The sequence below is a fragment of the Schistocerca cancellata genome, chromosome 11, assembly GCF_023864275.1.
Source record: "Schistocerca cancellata isolate TAMUIC-IGC-003103 chromosome 11, iqSchCanc2.1, whole genome shotgun sequence".
NCBI lineage: Eukaryota > Metazoa > Arthropoda > Insecta > Orthoptera > Acrididae > Schistocerca > Schistocerca cancellata.
In genome coordinates this window covers 79,556,778-79,572,570 of record NC_064636.1, presented here as the reverse complement: position 1 = coordinate 79,572,570, position 15,793 = coordinate 79,556,778, and the positions used below count along the sequence as shown (strand labels likewise).

At 39.5% G+C, this 15,793-nt stretch overlaps 1 protein-coding gene across 1 annotated transcript in view; it reads left to right on the top strand.

Moving 5' to 3' along the window:
* The window catches only part of LOC126108226 (zinc finger protein 90-like), a 126,772-nt gene that overhangs the window by 105,308 nt on the left and 5,671 nt on the right, over positions 1–15,793 (top strand). The window contains exon 6 of the mRNA XM_049913458.1: positions 14,500–14,537. Coding sequence (XP_049769415.1) covers positions 14,500–14,537 — 38 coding nt within the window. The remainder of the gene's footprint in view (positions 1–14,499; positions 14,538–15,793) is intronic.

Genomic DNA, 15,793 nt, shown 5'->3' with positions numbered 1-15,793 from the left:
GGTTCATTGGAGAGAAGAAACGAGGGATGTAGCGATGTGAGGACCACTTGAGCAGCCAATTTTGAAGAGGAGATGCTGGAATGTGTTGCAGCGGACCCCACTACAAGTACTCATCGTACTGCATGTGAAATAAGCACTGCACATGCTAGCATGTGATGAGTACTCAATGAACAACAATTCAACCCAGAATGAGATTTTCACTCTGCAGCAGAGTGTGCGCTGATATGAAACTTCCTGGTAGATTAAAACTGTGTGCAGGACCGAGACTCGAACTCGGGACCTTTGCCTTTCGTGGGCTAGTGCTCTACCGACTGAGCTACCCAAGCACGACTCACACCGCGTCCTCACAGCTTTTCTTCTGCCAGTACCTCGTCTCCTACCTTCCAAACTTTACAGAAGCTCTCCTGCGAACCTTGCAGAACTAGCACTCCTGAAAGAAAGTAGTTGGTATAGAGCACTTGCCCGCAAAAGGCAAAGGTCCCGAGTTCAAGTCTCAGTCCAGCACACAGTTTTAATCTGTCACAAAGTTTCATATCAGCGCACACTCCATAGCAGAGTGAAAATCTCATTCTGGAAACATCCCCCAGACTGTGGCTAAGCCATGTCTCCGCAATATCCTTTCTTTCAGGAGTGCTAGTTCTGCAAGGTTAGCAGGAGAGTTTCTATAAAGTTTGGAAGGTAGGAGACGAGGTACTGGCAGAAGTAAAGCTGTGAGGATGGGGCGTGAGTCGTGCTGGGGTAGCTCAGTTGGTAGAGCACTTGCCTATGAAAGGCAAATGTCCCGAGTTCGAGTCTCAGTCCGGCACACAGTTTTAATCTGCCAGGAAGTTTCAATTACACCCATATCACCTACTACGAGTCCATGCAGTGCTTGTGACTGACTTTGCACCAAGGATCGCATTGTGCCAGCGATTGCTCCAACAATGGACTGATCCACCAGATTTCCTCCAAATCATGGTGCTTACTGACAAGGCCTCAGATGATCGTGATGGTATTTCAAACAGCAGGAATACCCATGTGTGTGATGAGGAAAACCCTCACGCTGTAGTAGTCACATTATCAAGTACATTTTGCTGTGAGTATCTGGGCAGGCATTGTAGGTGGCAGTCTCATTGGGCCACATCATCTACCTGGCTGTCTGAATGGCTGCCTGTACTTGAGATTCGTGTGAAGAGTTCTACCTAAATTGTTGGAGAACGTACCCTTGGCTGTTAGTGAGAGGATGTGGATACAACGTGATGGTGTGCCGCCTCATATCTGTGTGGATGTCCGCAGCCATCTCAGTGCTATATTTCCCGGTCGCTGGGTTGGAAGGTGAGGTCCTATTCCAAGGCCTGCGAGGTCACCTGACCTGAATCCATTTGATTATTTCCTACGGGGTTATGTAAAGTGACTTTTGTATGAGACCCCAGTGGATACAGAGATGGAATCAGTTGCCACAATTGTAGCTGCCTGTGATGTGATTCGAAATGTGCCAGGGATATTTGTGAGGCTGCGTCGGAATCTTGTTCTCTGATGTCATGCTTGCATTGGGGTAGATGGCTGTCAGTTAGAGCACATTTTGTAAGTTACAGTTCAAATGGAACGTTTATTGTGTCAACGATGGTACTTGGAGTTAACTGTAACTAATGTAAACAAAAAAAATGCAGTAATGTGATTTTATTCCTATGATATGTTTGAGCTTTCTTCTCTGACCCAGGTTCCCTACCTCAAATCGTTCAGTGGAGCATCCTCTATGTCCTGTTCAATTTTTCCGCACTCCCACAGAAACACCCTGTATGTTGTCCACAGCAGATCTGTTCGTGCAGTCTAGATTTTTTGCATATAGCTGCTGAAAACATGGGGATGAAAAATGGTCTATCAAAGGCAGATCCAATAAACTTACTGGGACATGCGATGCATACTCCATCACTGGAAATTAGTTTTCCCGGCTCTCATCTGTTAGAGAGGCACAAAAATTATTAGGTCACTAAAAAGTAATGACCTTGCTGAGCAAGATGGTATCTCTACTAAAGTACTAAGATCTTGTGCTGTTTTCAGTTACTTTGGCAACCAGTCGTTGAGTCAAGATGTATTTTCTGAATTACTGAAGTATTTTATTTTTTTTATTGCACGGGTTTAGTTCCATAGGACCAAACTGAGGAAGAATCTCTGTGGTCATGGAATAAGTCTGTACATGAAATTAACATAAATAAAATAAAATGTAGATGAATCCTATTCAGATGACAGACTGCAAGTATATCTTACCACAATGAACAATATACACAGGAACCAGTTTAATTTTACCATAACTCCCCAAAAGATTAGAAGGAGTCATTCATGAGGAAATTCTTCAGTTTAGACATTAATGTCTGATGATTACAGCAAAGATTTTTTTAATTCTTGTGGTAGCCTATTGAATTTTGTACAAGCCATGAACATATATCCTGAATTGCAGAATTTGACACATTCAAATGAAACTATATGATTCCAGAAACTTTTACAAGTCTCAAATATCAATGATATATGTATGGAGACTGAAGTGACAAATGAAAATTTGTGCCAAGGCCAAGATTCGAACCGAGGTTTTCTGCTCACTAGACAGATAAACTAACCACTACACCACCCTCACACAGCGGCTTTGTACTACTGTGTACGGACTACCCTAGCATGCCTCCCTCCTGAATCCAAAGTCTCATTCACACCTCAGCCCACTTGGTATATCCAAGTGTCCAGACCATTCGCCGGATAGTTACATTATTTAAGGAAACAGGAAGTGTTCAGCCACATGTGAAATGTCAACCACGATCTGCAACAAGTGATGATGCCCAAGCAGGTGTTTTAGCTGCTGTCACGGCTAATCCGCACATCAGTAGCAGACAAATTGCACGAGAATCGGGAATCTCAAAAACGTCAGTGTTGAGAATGCTGCTCAAAATCGATTGCACCCGTACCATATTTCTATCCACCAAGAATTGCATGGCAATGACTTTGAATGTCGTGTACAGTTCTGCCACTGGGCACAAGAAAAATTACAGGAAGATGACAGATTTAATGCACACGTTCTATTTAGCAACGAAGCGCCATTCACTAACAGCAGTAATGTAAACTGGCGTAATATGCACTATTGGGCAACGCAAAATCCACAATGGCTGCGACAAGTGGAACATCAGTGACCTTGGCGGGGTAATGTATGGTGCGGCATTATGGGAGGAAGGATAATTGGCCCCCATTTTATTGATGGCAATCTAAATGGTGCAAAGTATGCTGATTTCCTACGTAATGTTCTACCGATGTTACTACAAGATGTTTCACTGCATGACAGAATGGTGATGTACTTCCAACATGATGGATGTCTGGCACATAGCTCGCATGTGGTCGAAGCAGTATTGAATAGCATATTTCATGACAGGTGGATTGGTCGTCGAAGCACCATACTGTGGCCCGCACGTTCCCTGGCTCTGACGTCCCCTGATTTCTTTCTGTGGGGAAAGTTGAAGGATATTTGCTATCGTGATCCACCGACAACGCCTGACAACATGCGTTACCACATTGTCAATGCACGTGCGAACATTACAGAAGGCGAATGACTCGCTGTTGAGAGGAATGTTGTTACACGTATTGCCAAATGCATTGAGGTTGACGGACATCATTTTGAGCATTTATTGCATTAATGTGTTATTGACAGGTAATCACGGTGTAACAGCATGCATTCTCAGAAATGATAAGTTCACAAAGGTACATGTATCACATTGGAACAACCGCAATAAAATGTTCAAATGTACCTACATTCTGTATTTTAATTTAAAAAACCTACCTGTTACCAACTGTTCGTCTAAAATTGTGAGCCATATGTTTTTGACTATTACAGCGCCATCTGTCACAAAGCGAAAAAAAGTGGTCCAACTATAACATTCATATTTCTTTAGGTATTACACAAATATGTAACAAAAATGGGTGGTTCCTATTAAAAAAAAATAATAAAATTAAAAAAAACCGCAGTTGATATACGATGGCCAGCCATAGTGCCATCTGGTTTCCCCCTTCAAGCTAGACAAGTATCATTCTTTGTAGTTTTTTCACTTGACACTTATTTCATGAGGTATTTGGCCTGGTTAGATCAATGGACCACCCTGTATACATTTGGTACACTGCATATTGTGCAGTTGTAAAAAGTGGAGATAAGCAACTGACTTCCTCCCCGTGTTCTCAAAAGTTTTTGAAAAAGTAGCTTACTGCAGAATACAGGACTGTCTCTCTCATGTTGGAAATTATGGAGTGGCCTATTTGATTTTCTTCACATTGGTTTGGTCCTTTAAGTCCATGGGAGTCTTCATTGGGTTGGTACCACTGCATTGCAAGGCCTTAATTTTTCATCATTCAGTTTTTTTTTCCCCCAGTTTGCAGGTTGATTATTGTGAACAGGAGCTTGTACGTCAATAACAGTTCATTTTGGCCATTTTGAAGGCTAATTGGTGCAGAGTGTCAGGCAGGGAAAATTGAACACTTTTGACTCATTTTACACTTCAAGTTTAATCGGGCATCTAATTCTGCAGAAGCCATGAGAAGAATTTGCAGTGTTTATGCGAGGGAAGCATGTGCTGAGAGGATGACATGGAAATGGTTTTTTGTTTTTGAAAAGAAAAATTTGGCTTTTGTGATGAACAATATTCAGAAAAAACTCTTCATTTTATTGAAAGCTCCTAAGTCAGTTGCTTGACAATAATCCTTGCCAAACGCTTCAGAAATTGGCACAAATTATGGTATGTAATCACACAATCATTGCATGCCATTTGCATTCATTGGTAATGTGCAAAAATTGGGCACATGGGTACCACATGTGTAAAACAAAGTTAGCAGATATTGGTGAATAACTGTATTTTCATCTTTGCTGGCCTGTTACTGTTTGACTCACAGCAGGCACAAGCCATTTCTTGGATTCATTGTTACAAACCACAAGAAATTCCTGTATGTGGATATAAAAAAGGGGAAAGAGTGGCTGAGACTATCGAAAAAATGAGGATGTTGCAGCCCCTCAAAAAAATTGTGTTATGCTGTTTGGTGAAATCAGATGGACATCCTTCTTTATGTATTGTTACCAAGTAATGAAACAATAACAACTATTGTTGCTGTTCTGAACAACTAAGGTGAATTGCTGTTGCAGCTGAGAACAAAACATGCGTTGAACCTTTTTTGTTACTCCACAATAGTGCACACTTACATATGGCCAGAACCATCTCAGACGCAATTACTGGGCTTGGTTTTGAAGCACTTCTTCACCTTTCACATTCACCAGACTTCGCCCGTCACGATTACCATCTTTTCCAGTCTCTCTCTCCAGTAACATTCAGGTACAAGTGTTTCATGATGAAGTTTCTCTTAACAACTGGCTAACAGATTTCTTCAACTCAAATCTGTGACAGTTCTCCAGACAGAGAGGCATAGAACTCTGATGTACCTCCACTCATGATGATTTCAGAGATCGTGCATCCACACGGTTCACAGGCTGGGCTATAGAGGCCACGTGGATTGCCCCCTGGCACGCTCTGGTGAGCCGCCAAAGAAACAGTATTATTTAAGCAATAGCAAATGAGTGCTCGACCTATTCTGTAACCTGTATCATTGTTGTCCAGTCTGTGTGTTCAATACTACAGACAGCCTGCACTTAATTGTATCTTACATTTTCTGTATAAAGTACTATGTTCCATAAACTGCATTTATTCTTGCTATAGCAAAGTCTTACCTGAATGCTGGGGGGTGGTCATTGACAAAGATTGTGATTGTTGTTGTTGTTGTTGTGGTCTTCAGTCCTGAGACTGGTTTGATGCAGCTCTCCATGCTAATCTATCCTGTGCAAGCTTCTTCATCTCCCAGTACCTACTGCAACCTACATCCTTCTGAATCTGCTTAGTGTATTCATCTCTTGGTCTCCCCCTACGATTTTTACCCTCCACGCTGCCCTCCAATACTAAATTGGTGATCCCTTGATGCCTCAGAACATGTCCTACCAACCGATCCCTTCTTCTGGTCACGTTGTGCCACAAACTTCTCTTCTCCCCAATCCTATTCAATACTTCCTCATTAGTTATGTGATCTATCCATCTAGTCTTTAGCATTCTTCTGTAGCACCACATTTCAAAAGCTTCTTCTTGTCCAAACTATTTATCGTCCATATTTCACTTCCATACATGGCTACACTCCATACAAATACTTTCAGAAACGACTTCCTGGCATTTAAATCTATACTCGATGTGAACAAATTTCTCTTCTTCAGAAACGCTTTCCTTGCCATTTGCCAGTCTACATTTTATATCCTCTCTATTTCGACCATCAACAGTTATTTTGCTTCCCAAATAGCAAAACTCCTTTACTACTTTAAGTGTCTCATTTCTTTGGGATTGGAATTATTATATTCTTCTTGAAGTCTGGGGGTATTTCGCCTGTTAGATTGTGATTACATCACTGAATAAATTATGATGTAGTGTATCAGTCATGTTATTGTGTATTCTGATGTAATGTAAGGTGTTTTATATTAGTAACAGCAGCACAAACATCTGCTCCAATTGTGTAGTAATAGGATTTGAAGCTAAGTACCTGAAAAAAAGTAGAAGATTTCTGAGCATTGTTAAGCTGTAAACATTTGCAACTTATTTGACAATTACTGGTAGGTGAGTGTGTAGCATAAAAGTTTTGTGATTGTAAAATTAGAGAACCGAATTTTGATAGTAGGTAACCTTTTTTTATTTAAGTTCAATATTTATTGACAACAATATTATAAAAAAGATAGTGCTACTCACCCTGTAGAGGAGACACTGACTTGCAGACAGGCACAATAAAAAGGTGTTATGCATTTAAGCTTTCAGCCAAAAGACCATCTTAGCAACTCACACACACATGGCCACAGATGGGGTAGCCTCAGCTGGACTTCTCTACTGTGAAGGCAATATATGATCTCAGAGAGAGAATTCTGGCAGAGCTAAACAACAAACATTACTGTTTTGGCATTTTCTGTCATCTTGCTAACACTGTTGATTGTGTAGACCAGGAAATTGGAAATTTGTGGTAAGATTTTATGGGACCAAACTGCTTGGTTCATAGGTCCCCAAGCATACATACTACTTAATCTAACTTAAAGTAACTTACACCTAGGACAACACACACACATCCATGCCCGAGGGAGGACTCGAACCGCCGACGGAGGGAGCCATGCGGACCGTGACAAGACGCCTCAGACCGCGTGGCTACCCCCGTGGCTGTAGACCAGGCACGGGGAACCTTTGCTGACCTGCAGGCCGGATTCACATACTTGTGGGCCACCTTGTCACATGACATGGCAACAACACTCCTCCTGCGTAGTGTAAAACTATATAGTCTGTGACTTAAATATTTATGGGGTAATGTGCCGATGTGAATGGCACTGCTTCTCTGAATAGCCATGCCAACAAATTAAGCCTCAAAACATTCATTTTTGACAGCACATATATTCATTCTATGTTCATCCCATCGATGGTTACATTCATTTGACTTGTTTATATACAACATTTTACAGTAGCTGTCTTAAAAATTTATGCAGCACCTCACTCTCTGTACCACGAATTTCCCCAAACAGCCTGGAGAGAAACCAATTGTGGACTAGATCTGGCCCGCAGGTTGCCGTTTGCCCACCTGTGGTACAGACCTTAAAATTCTACTATGAAAACTACAATGGTATGGCATTAAAGGTCAATCCCTTGCATGGGTCGAGTCCTATCTTAAAATTAGAAAATGGAGATTCACATTAGCAAATGATACAACAGGAGTAAGACTAAATTCAGAGTGAGAAAACATTAAATATAGTGTGGCACAGGGTTTTGTGCTGACCTGCTCTTTGTCTACATAAATAGTTTGCTCGGGAACAGTGTAGGTTTCTTCAAAAACTGTAATGTTTGCTGATGTTACAAGTATGTTGATAAAGTGCCCAGTTGCAGACACAGGTAGGAGAATACACTGAACAGGCTGATAGATGGTCAACATTTAATCTTGTAAAAAATTGTATTATTCAACTCAACACAAATAAAAGTGGGTTACAGGTACCAGAAGTATAGCTCAGTGAACATACACTGGATGAGCATCCGTGCATCAAGTTCCTGGGCATCCAGATGGGCAACAAACAGTTTGTGCCTCCATGTAGATATACATGGTGTTTCAAAAATAATGACCTGATTTCAAAACTCCACATTTTTTATATAAAGAAAGGTACTACCCACATGGTGTGAACTGCAAAAATACTGACAAAATCTTAAAGTTTTACCTATACTGTTACAAATGCTCTATGTGCCCACCAGCAGCAGCACAAACAACATCTAGACAATATCAAAATTCATCATAAACTTATACAATGTATCTGCTTTTACAGAACTTATGACAGCTGTTACTCTTTGAAAATCCTTCTGGTTGATCTCTTGTCTCGCATTTGATATAAGTACCACCCTTCTTTTTCTCATTACTTTCATATGTCTTCTACGTTTTGATAAATTTCACTGCTACTTCATAGTTTTCAACTTTCCATAGTTTTTTTTTTTTGTGGGCCTGATATTTTCCTAATAACTCGCCATTTTAGTACTTCTGATGTATCTAAATTATAGTATAATGCTAGACATTCACTTGCCTAAAGATATTTTGGCTTCACCACTGTATTGTAATGCCTCATTTTTGCATTTTTGTACAAGCATTTTTTACTTTAAAGGTATTTAGTTACACCGAATGACCTTCCTATTTTGTGTATTCACTCCTCTGTAACAGATATTTCCAAACCATTTTCTTTCATCATCTCCACGACATGTTTAAATTCTTTGACATTCGTTATTTTTCCTATAGCTGCTTGCAGAAATTTTGGTGCATTTTCAATGCTTGTAAAATTTTTTTTCATGTAGGAATTCTTAAGCTGGTCCTACTTGCAATTTCTTTTAAAAGACTAATTTGTGTTGCAACAGGTGTCACACTTTCTGAAAGCATAGAAAAGTCATCTGCAAAAAATGTGATAATAATAAATGAAAAGCACAATACTGCATATGTTTTACATGATTAATTTAATCAGTTAATCAGTTTTCAAGGCCATCATCAGATTTTAAATATCAAAGTCAAAGAAGTTCCAATGTTTATAAAGAATATTGACAAATATGTTACTCTTCCTGACTAAGGCACAAACACACAGTAAAAGTCATCTTTAACAGAATGGTCACATTGTAATTAAAAAAGGTAAAAAGTTGAAAAAAGGGAGCAAACCAAGAAAAACAAAACACTAAACTCAAAAAACCATGCCCATGTAACAGTTTGCATTAAATTAACATTCCCAATTTAAAAAATTTGGATTACTGCTAATGTCAGATGGAGTCACAGTCTGCAGATGGGCCACAGTGACTGGAGACAGTGGCCATGTGTGTGTGTGTTGTGCTTTGTGTGAATGTGTCTGAAGAAGAAATTTCTGTCCAAAAGCTTAATATTTTAGCAGTCTCTTTCATTGTGCGTGTCTGTGACCCAGCGCCTCCTCTGTATCGTGAATAGCAATGTGTTCTTTCCGTATTGTAATTTTTATGCATTGTTATTTATAGAAGTTGACCAATTCTAACTGTTGTTGTTGTGGTCTTCAGTCCTGAGACTAGTTTGATGCAGCTCTCCATTCTACTCTATCCTGTGCAAGCCTCTTCATCTCCAAGTACCTACCGCAACCTACATCCTTCTGAATCTGCTTAGTGTATTCATCTCTCGATCTCCCTCTACGATTTTCACCCTCCATGCTGCCCTCCAATACTAAATTGGTGATCCCTTGATGCCTCAGAACATGTCCTACCAACCAATCCCTTCTTCAAGTCAAGTTGTGCCACAAACTCCTCCCCAATCCTATTCAATACCTCCTCATTAGTTATATGATCTACCCATCTAATCTTCAGCATTCTTCTGTAGCACCACATTTCGAAAGCTTCTATTCTCTTCTTGTCCAAACTAGTTATCGTCCATGTTCCACTTCCATACATGGCTAAGCTCCATACAAATACTTTCAGAAACGACTTCCTGACACTTAAATCTATACTCCATGTTAACAAATTTCTCTTCTTCAGAAACGCTTTCCTTGCCATTGCCAGTCTACATATTATATCCTCTCTACTTCGACCATCATCAGTTAATTTGCTCCTTTACTACTTTAAGTGTCTCATTTTCTAATCCAATTCCCTCAGCGTCACCGACTTAATTCGACTACATTCCATTATCCTCGTTTTGCTTTTGTTGCTGTTCATCTTATATCCTCCTTTCAAGACACTATCCATTCCGTTCAACTGCTCTTCTAAGTCCTTTGTTGTCTCTGACAGAATTACAATGTCATCGGCGAACCTCAAAGTTTTTATTTCTTCTCCGTGGATTTTAATACCTACTCGAAATTTTTCTTTTGTTTCCTTCACTGCTTGCTCAATATACAGATTGAATAACATCAGGAAGAGGCTACAACCCTGTCTCACTCCCTTCCCATCCACTGCTTCCTTTTCATGTCCCTCGACTCTTATAACTGCCATCTGGTTTCTGTACAAATTGTAAATAGCCTTTCGCTCCCTGTATTTTACCCCTACCACCTTCAGAATTTGAAAGAGAGTATTCCAGTCAACATTGTCAAAAGCTTTCTGTAAGTCTACAAATGCTAGAAACGTAGGTTTGCCTTTCCTTAATCTAGCTTCTAAGATAAGTTGTAGGGTCAGTATTGCCTCACATGTTCCAATATTTATACAGAATCCAAACTGATCCTCCCCGAGGTCGGCTTCTACCAGTTTTTCCATTCGTCTGTAAAGAATTCGCATTAGTATTTTACATCCGTGACTTATTAAACTGATTGTTCGGTAATTTTCACACCTGTCAACACGTGCTTTATTTGGGATTATAATTATTATAAGTCTGAGGGTATTTAGCCCGTCTCATACATCTTGCTCACCAGATGGTAGAGTTTTGTCAGGACTGGCTCTCCCAAGGCTGTCAGTAGTTCTAATGGAATGTTGTTTACTCCAGGGGCCTTGTTTCGACTCAGGTCTTTCAGTGCTCTGTCTAACTCTTCATGCAGTATCGTATATCCCATTTCATCTTCATCTAAATCCTCTTCCATTTCCTTAATATTGTCCTCCAGTACATCGCCCTTGTATAGAGCCTCTATATACTCCTTCCACCTTTCTGCTTTCCCTTCTTTGCTTAGAACTGGGTTTCCACTGAGCTCTTGATATTCATGAAAGTGGTTCTCTTTTCTCCAAAGGTCTCTTTAATTTTCCTGTAGGCAGTATCTATCTCACCCCTAGTGAGATAAGCCTCTACATCCTTACATTTGTCCTCTAGCCATCCCTGCTTAGCCATTTTGCACTTCCTGTCGATCTCGTTTTTGAGACGTTTGTATTCCTTTTCGCCTGCTTCATTTACTGCATTTTTATATTTTCTCCTTTCATCAATTAAACTCAATATTGCTTCTGTTACCCAAGGATTTCCACTAGCCCTCGTCTTTTTACCTACTTGATCCTCTGCCGCCTTCACTACGTCATCTCTCAAAGCTACCCATTCTTCTTATTTCTTCTGTATTTCTTTCCCCCATTCCTGTCAATTGTTCCCTTATGCTCTCCCTGAAACTCTGTACAACCTCGGGTTCTTTCAGGTTATCCAGGTCCCATCTCCTTAAATTCCCAGCTTTTTGCAGTTTCTTCAGTTTTAATCTACAGTTCATAACCAATAGATTGTGGTCAGAGTCCACATCTGCCCCTGGAAATGTCTTAAAATTTAAAACCTGGTTCGTAAATATCTGTCTTACCATTATATAATCTATCTGAAACCTGTCATTATCCCCAGGCTTCTTCCATGTATCAATTCTAACTATGGCTCATTAATGTTGAAGTCGTAGGATACTACATTCTTTCATTTTGTGAAGCACAAAATTTTTCATTTCTGAACATTTAACACAAGTTGCCAATGTTTGCCCCGCTTTGAAATCTTATCCAGATCTGACTGAACACGGTGCATCTATTTTCAGATTGTACTCCATTTTAGATAACAGCATCATCTGCAAAAAGACTCGGGATTCTATTAATATTGCCTGTGGGGTTATTAATATACATAATGAAGAGTAAGATTCTAACATACATCCCTAGGACACACCTGAGGTTATTTCTTCATCTATCAGTGACTCTCCTGCTGTATCCTCCTTACAAAAAAATCCTTAATCCAGTCTCATGTTTCACTTTGATACCCCGTATGTTTGTAGTTTTGATGAAAACTGTGGGTGTCGTATTGAGTGAGAGGCCCCTTAGAAGTCAAGAAGAAATAGCTTATCTACTTGTTTGCATTGATCCATGGCTTTCAGGATGTCAGGTGAGGGAAGTGCAAGTTTGGTCGATGTTTTCGCGGTCCGTGCTGTGGAGGGTGTCATTCTGTTCGAGACACCCCATGACAGGGCAGTGGTGAAACTAAAATGCCTCTATGCAAGTGATTGCCTACACTGAATTATGAAGTGGACAAACTAGAAATGTTAGACAGGAGCGCGAGGAAATCTTTGGGTTCTGTGAAAAGTAAAAAAGGCTGGAAAGTAAGAAGCAGAAATGAACTGCATCAAAGTGTAAAAAATAAAATAAAAAGAAACAGAAACAATAAGGAAAAGGGGAGTGATACTGTTTGAATATTTATACTGGATGAATAGCAATAGACTGATAAAACACATCTTTGTGTTTTTGGAAAAATAAATTAATAATAATTGGATCTAAGAAGTAAAAAAAAAAATTTAGAAATACACCATTTATCCAAAAAGTTCATAGAATGATTTTTTCCCTTGACATATAAAGCCATGTACGCACTGTCCAGTGGAAACATATTTCCTGTGTTATTTTGCTATATGTGTCAAACTTTCTTTCTTGTCTCTGTACACACTGATGGCAAACATTTCCCGTTTTATTTTTTATATTGTGTGCTAAATTATGTCTGGAGACAAGGAAACTCTAATGATATGTGGTGCTGCAGTACTAATCCTCCGTGGGACATGAAAATAAACTGAAAGGCATCATTGTTGTCGGTGCTGGATGAAAACATTCTAGAAGAACATGTGGGAGTAATTTGCTACAGGAGCTGAATATGAGAGACAGCTCTAGTTTCAGTAATTTCATTCAAATGTCATCTATAGATTTTGAATTTCTGGCAAACATCGTAGCACCATTTGTTTAAAAAGAAGGAAAATTTTAGGAAAGTGATTACAGTCAACCAAAGACATGGTGTAATTCTTAATGTGTTGAAAAAGGTAAATTAATTTCAGAGTCTTGCTTATTTATTTCACAGTTTGAAGCAAGCTTCAATTGACAAGATTATTTCCTTTTTCACAGTCTTTATCAGTACAAATGAAGCAGCAATTCTCTGCAGAACATCTTGCTGCTCTTGTACTGCTTACTTTGTATTTTCGCAAGCAGCCTTCAGCCTGATACAGCCGTGTCACGCACTCCATAAGTTCAGAAAAACTTAATACAGCAAGCTGAGACACAACACCTAACAACTCTGATGCAGTAGAACGTGACATATAAACACACACCACTGCTGCACTGCAGTGACAAGTGGTAGCTGGCCTGAAACATTGTTTCCTGTGACCTTTACTGGCACTGCTGCAGTTAGATGTCTCCACATTTTGAAACATGTTTCCAAATGCTCTCCTCATATAGTAGCTGGAAACATGTTTTGGAAACGATTCAAGCTCTGTGTGCATGGCTGAATCGATGCCAGTGTGGTAACTGTGTTGGAAACTTAAACTAACAATTGTAAACAATAGATGTGCATACAACCACTCACTTGTTTTTGACCAGGCAGTTGTGAGCTGGCAGTGTGCAGCAGTGGACATGCGGTGATGCTGTTTCAATGTTGTTGTGCCACAAATCACAGTGGAGCAATATCTCTAAATCAAATGTTCAAGACAGTCGCCAAAATGTTTTGAAGAGATGATGAGTGTGCAAAGTCTGTTCTGCACATCCTGACTCCCAAACAAAAATAACAAAGCATTATGATCGAAGTGCAAAATCCTATCATAAAAGATCAGAGTGGAGAAATTCACATGAAGGGCGAGTGATTTGATGATGTAATTGACATTCAGGCGAATGCAGTGCGTGAGATGAACATCATCTTGGGAAAGGATATTTCTGACAGTTTCACGTGGTTGTTTCAACATTCTGTGCATTGTACACAAGTGAGGGGAGGCTACCACCTAAAGCATTAAAACTGCCATCTTAACATTCTCTATTTTTTATTCACCCAGTCTTGAAAATTTTTGGGTCGCTGGAGTACACAACATAAATGCAGAAGCAGCAACAGAAAGAGGGATTTTCAGAAGAAAAGTGTTACAGATTGAAGGTTTTTTTCACTGTAATAAGCCACTCCCGATCAGGTCTCATGGAAACAGGATTTCTGATTCATCTATTTATATGTTTGGATATTTTGCTGAAAAGTGTGTGTATGTGTTTCTGTAGTGTAGCTGAGATTTTGTATTTTCAGTTGCAGGAGGCCAATCATGAAACACCCTTCACCATGAGGTAAGTCTCCAATTATAGTAAGAAACATTAATCAAACACTGTAAATTATTTAGTTATCACCAGCAGTAAATAAAATGTAATGTTATTAAACTTTTTAAACATGAAAATTTACATCACACTTAGCGGTGTGTTATTTGTAAGCATTCAGAAGTAGATTAAGTTAGTCATTAGTCACTAAAGTACAAATAAATGATATATTGTGAAAAGGAAAGTTGCTACTCATCATATAGCGGAGATGGTGAGTCACAGATAGGCACAACAAAATGCTGTCACAATTCACAAATACTCTTTCGGCCAACAAGGCCTTTGCCGAAAATAGACAATATGTGCATGCGCGCGCGCACGCGCACACACACACACACACACACACACACACACACACGTGTATGTGTGTGTGTGTGTGTGTGTGTGGGAATGCTTATTTGCAACAGTCTTTCTGTTGTGCCTATCTGTGACTCAGATCTCCGCTATATAGTCAGTAGCAACTTTCCTCTTCATAATAATGTTACATTCCATCCTGGATTTTCATTTGTTTGAAATAAATTATTTTCTATCACAGTAGTATATCAGTTCATTTGGAAAGTGGATTAATGTCCACATAGAAAGAATAAAAACTTCAGATTAGCTGGTGGCGTTGTAATTCTGTCAGAGATGGTAAAGGGCTTGGAAGAGCAGCTGAACGGAACGGATAAGTGTCTGGAAAAGAGGTTATAAGATGAGCATCGACAAAAGTAAAACAGGTAATGTTGAGGGAATTCGTTTAGGAAATGGGAACTAAAAATGGTAGTTGAGTTTGGTTACTTGAGCAGCAAATTAACTGACAGTGGCCAAAGTAGCAAGGATATGAAATTCAGACTGTCAATATCAAGGAAAGCATTTCTGAAAAAGATAAATTTTTTCAGATCTAAATTAAATTTAAGTGTCAGGGAGTCTTTTCTGAAGGTATTTGCCTGGAGTGTAGCCATGCATGGAAGTGAAAAGTGGATGAAAAGCAGTTCAGTGAAATGTGGATGATAAGCAGTTCAGACAGGAAGAGAGTAGAAGATTCTGAAATGAGGTTCTATGGAAGAATAGTGAAGATTAGGTGGGTAGATTTGATAACTAATGTGGAGGTACTGAGCTGAATTTGAGCAAAAATGAATTTCTTGTTCAACCTGACTGAAAGAAATGACTGGTTGATAGGACACATTGTGACGCTTCAAAGAATCAACAATTTGCTACTGCAGGGAAATGCGGCGGTAGAAACATGAAAAGCC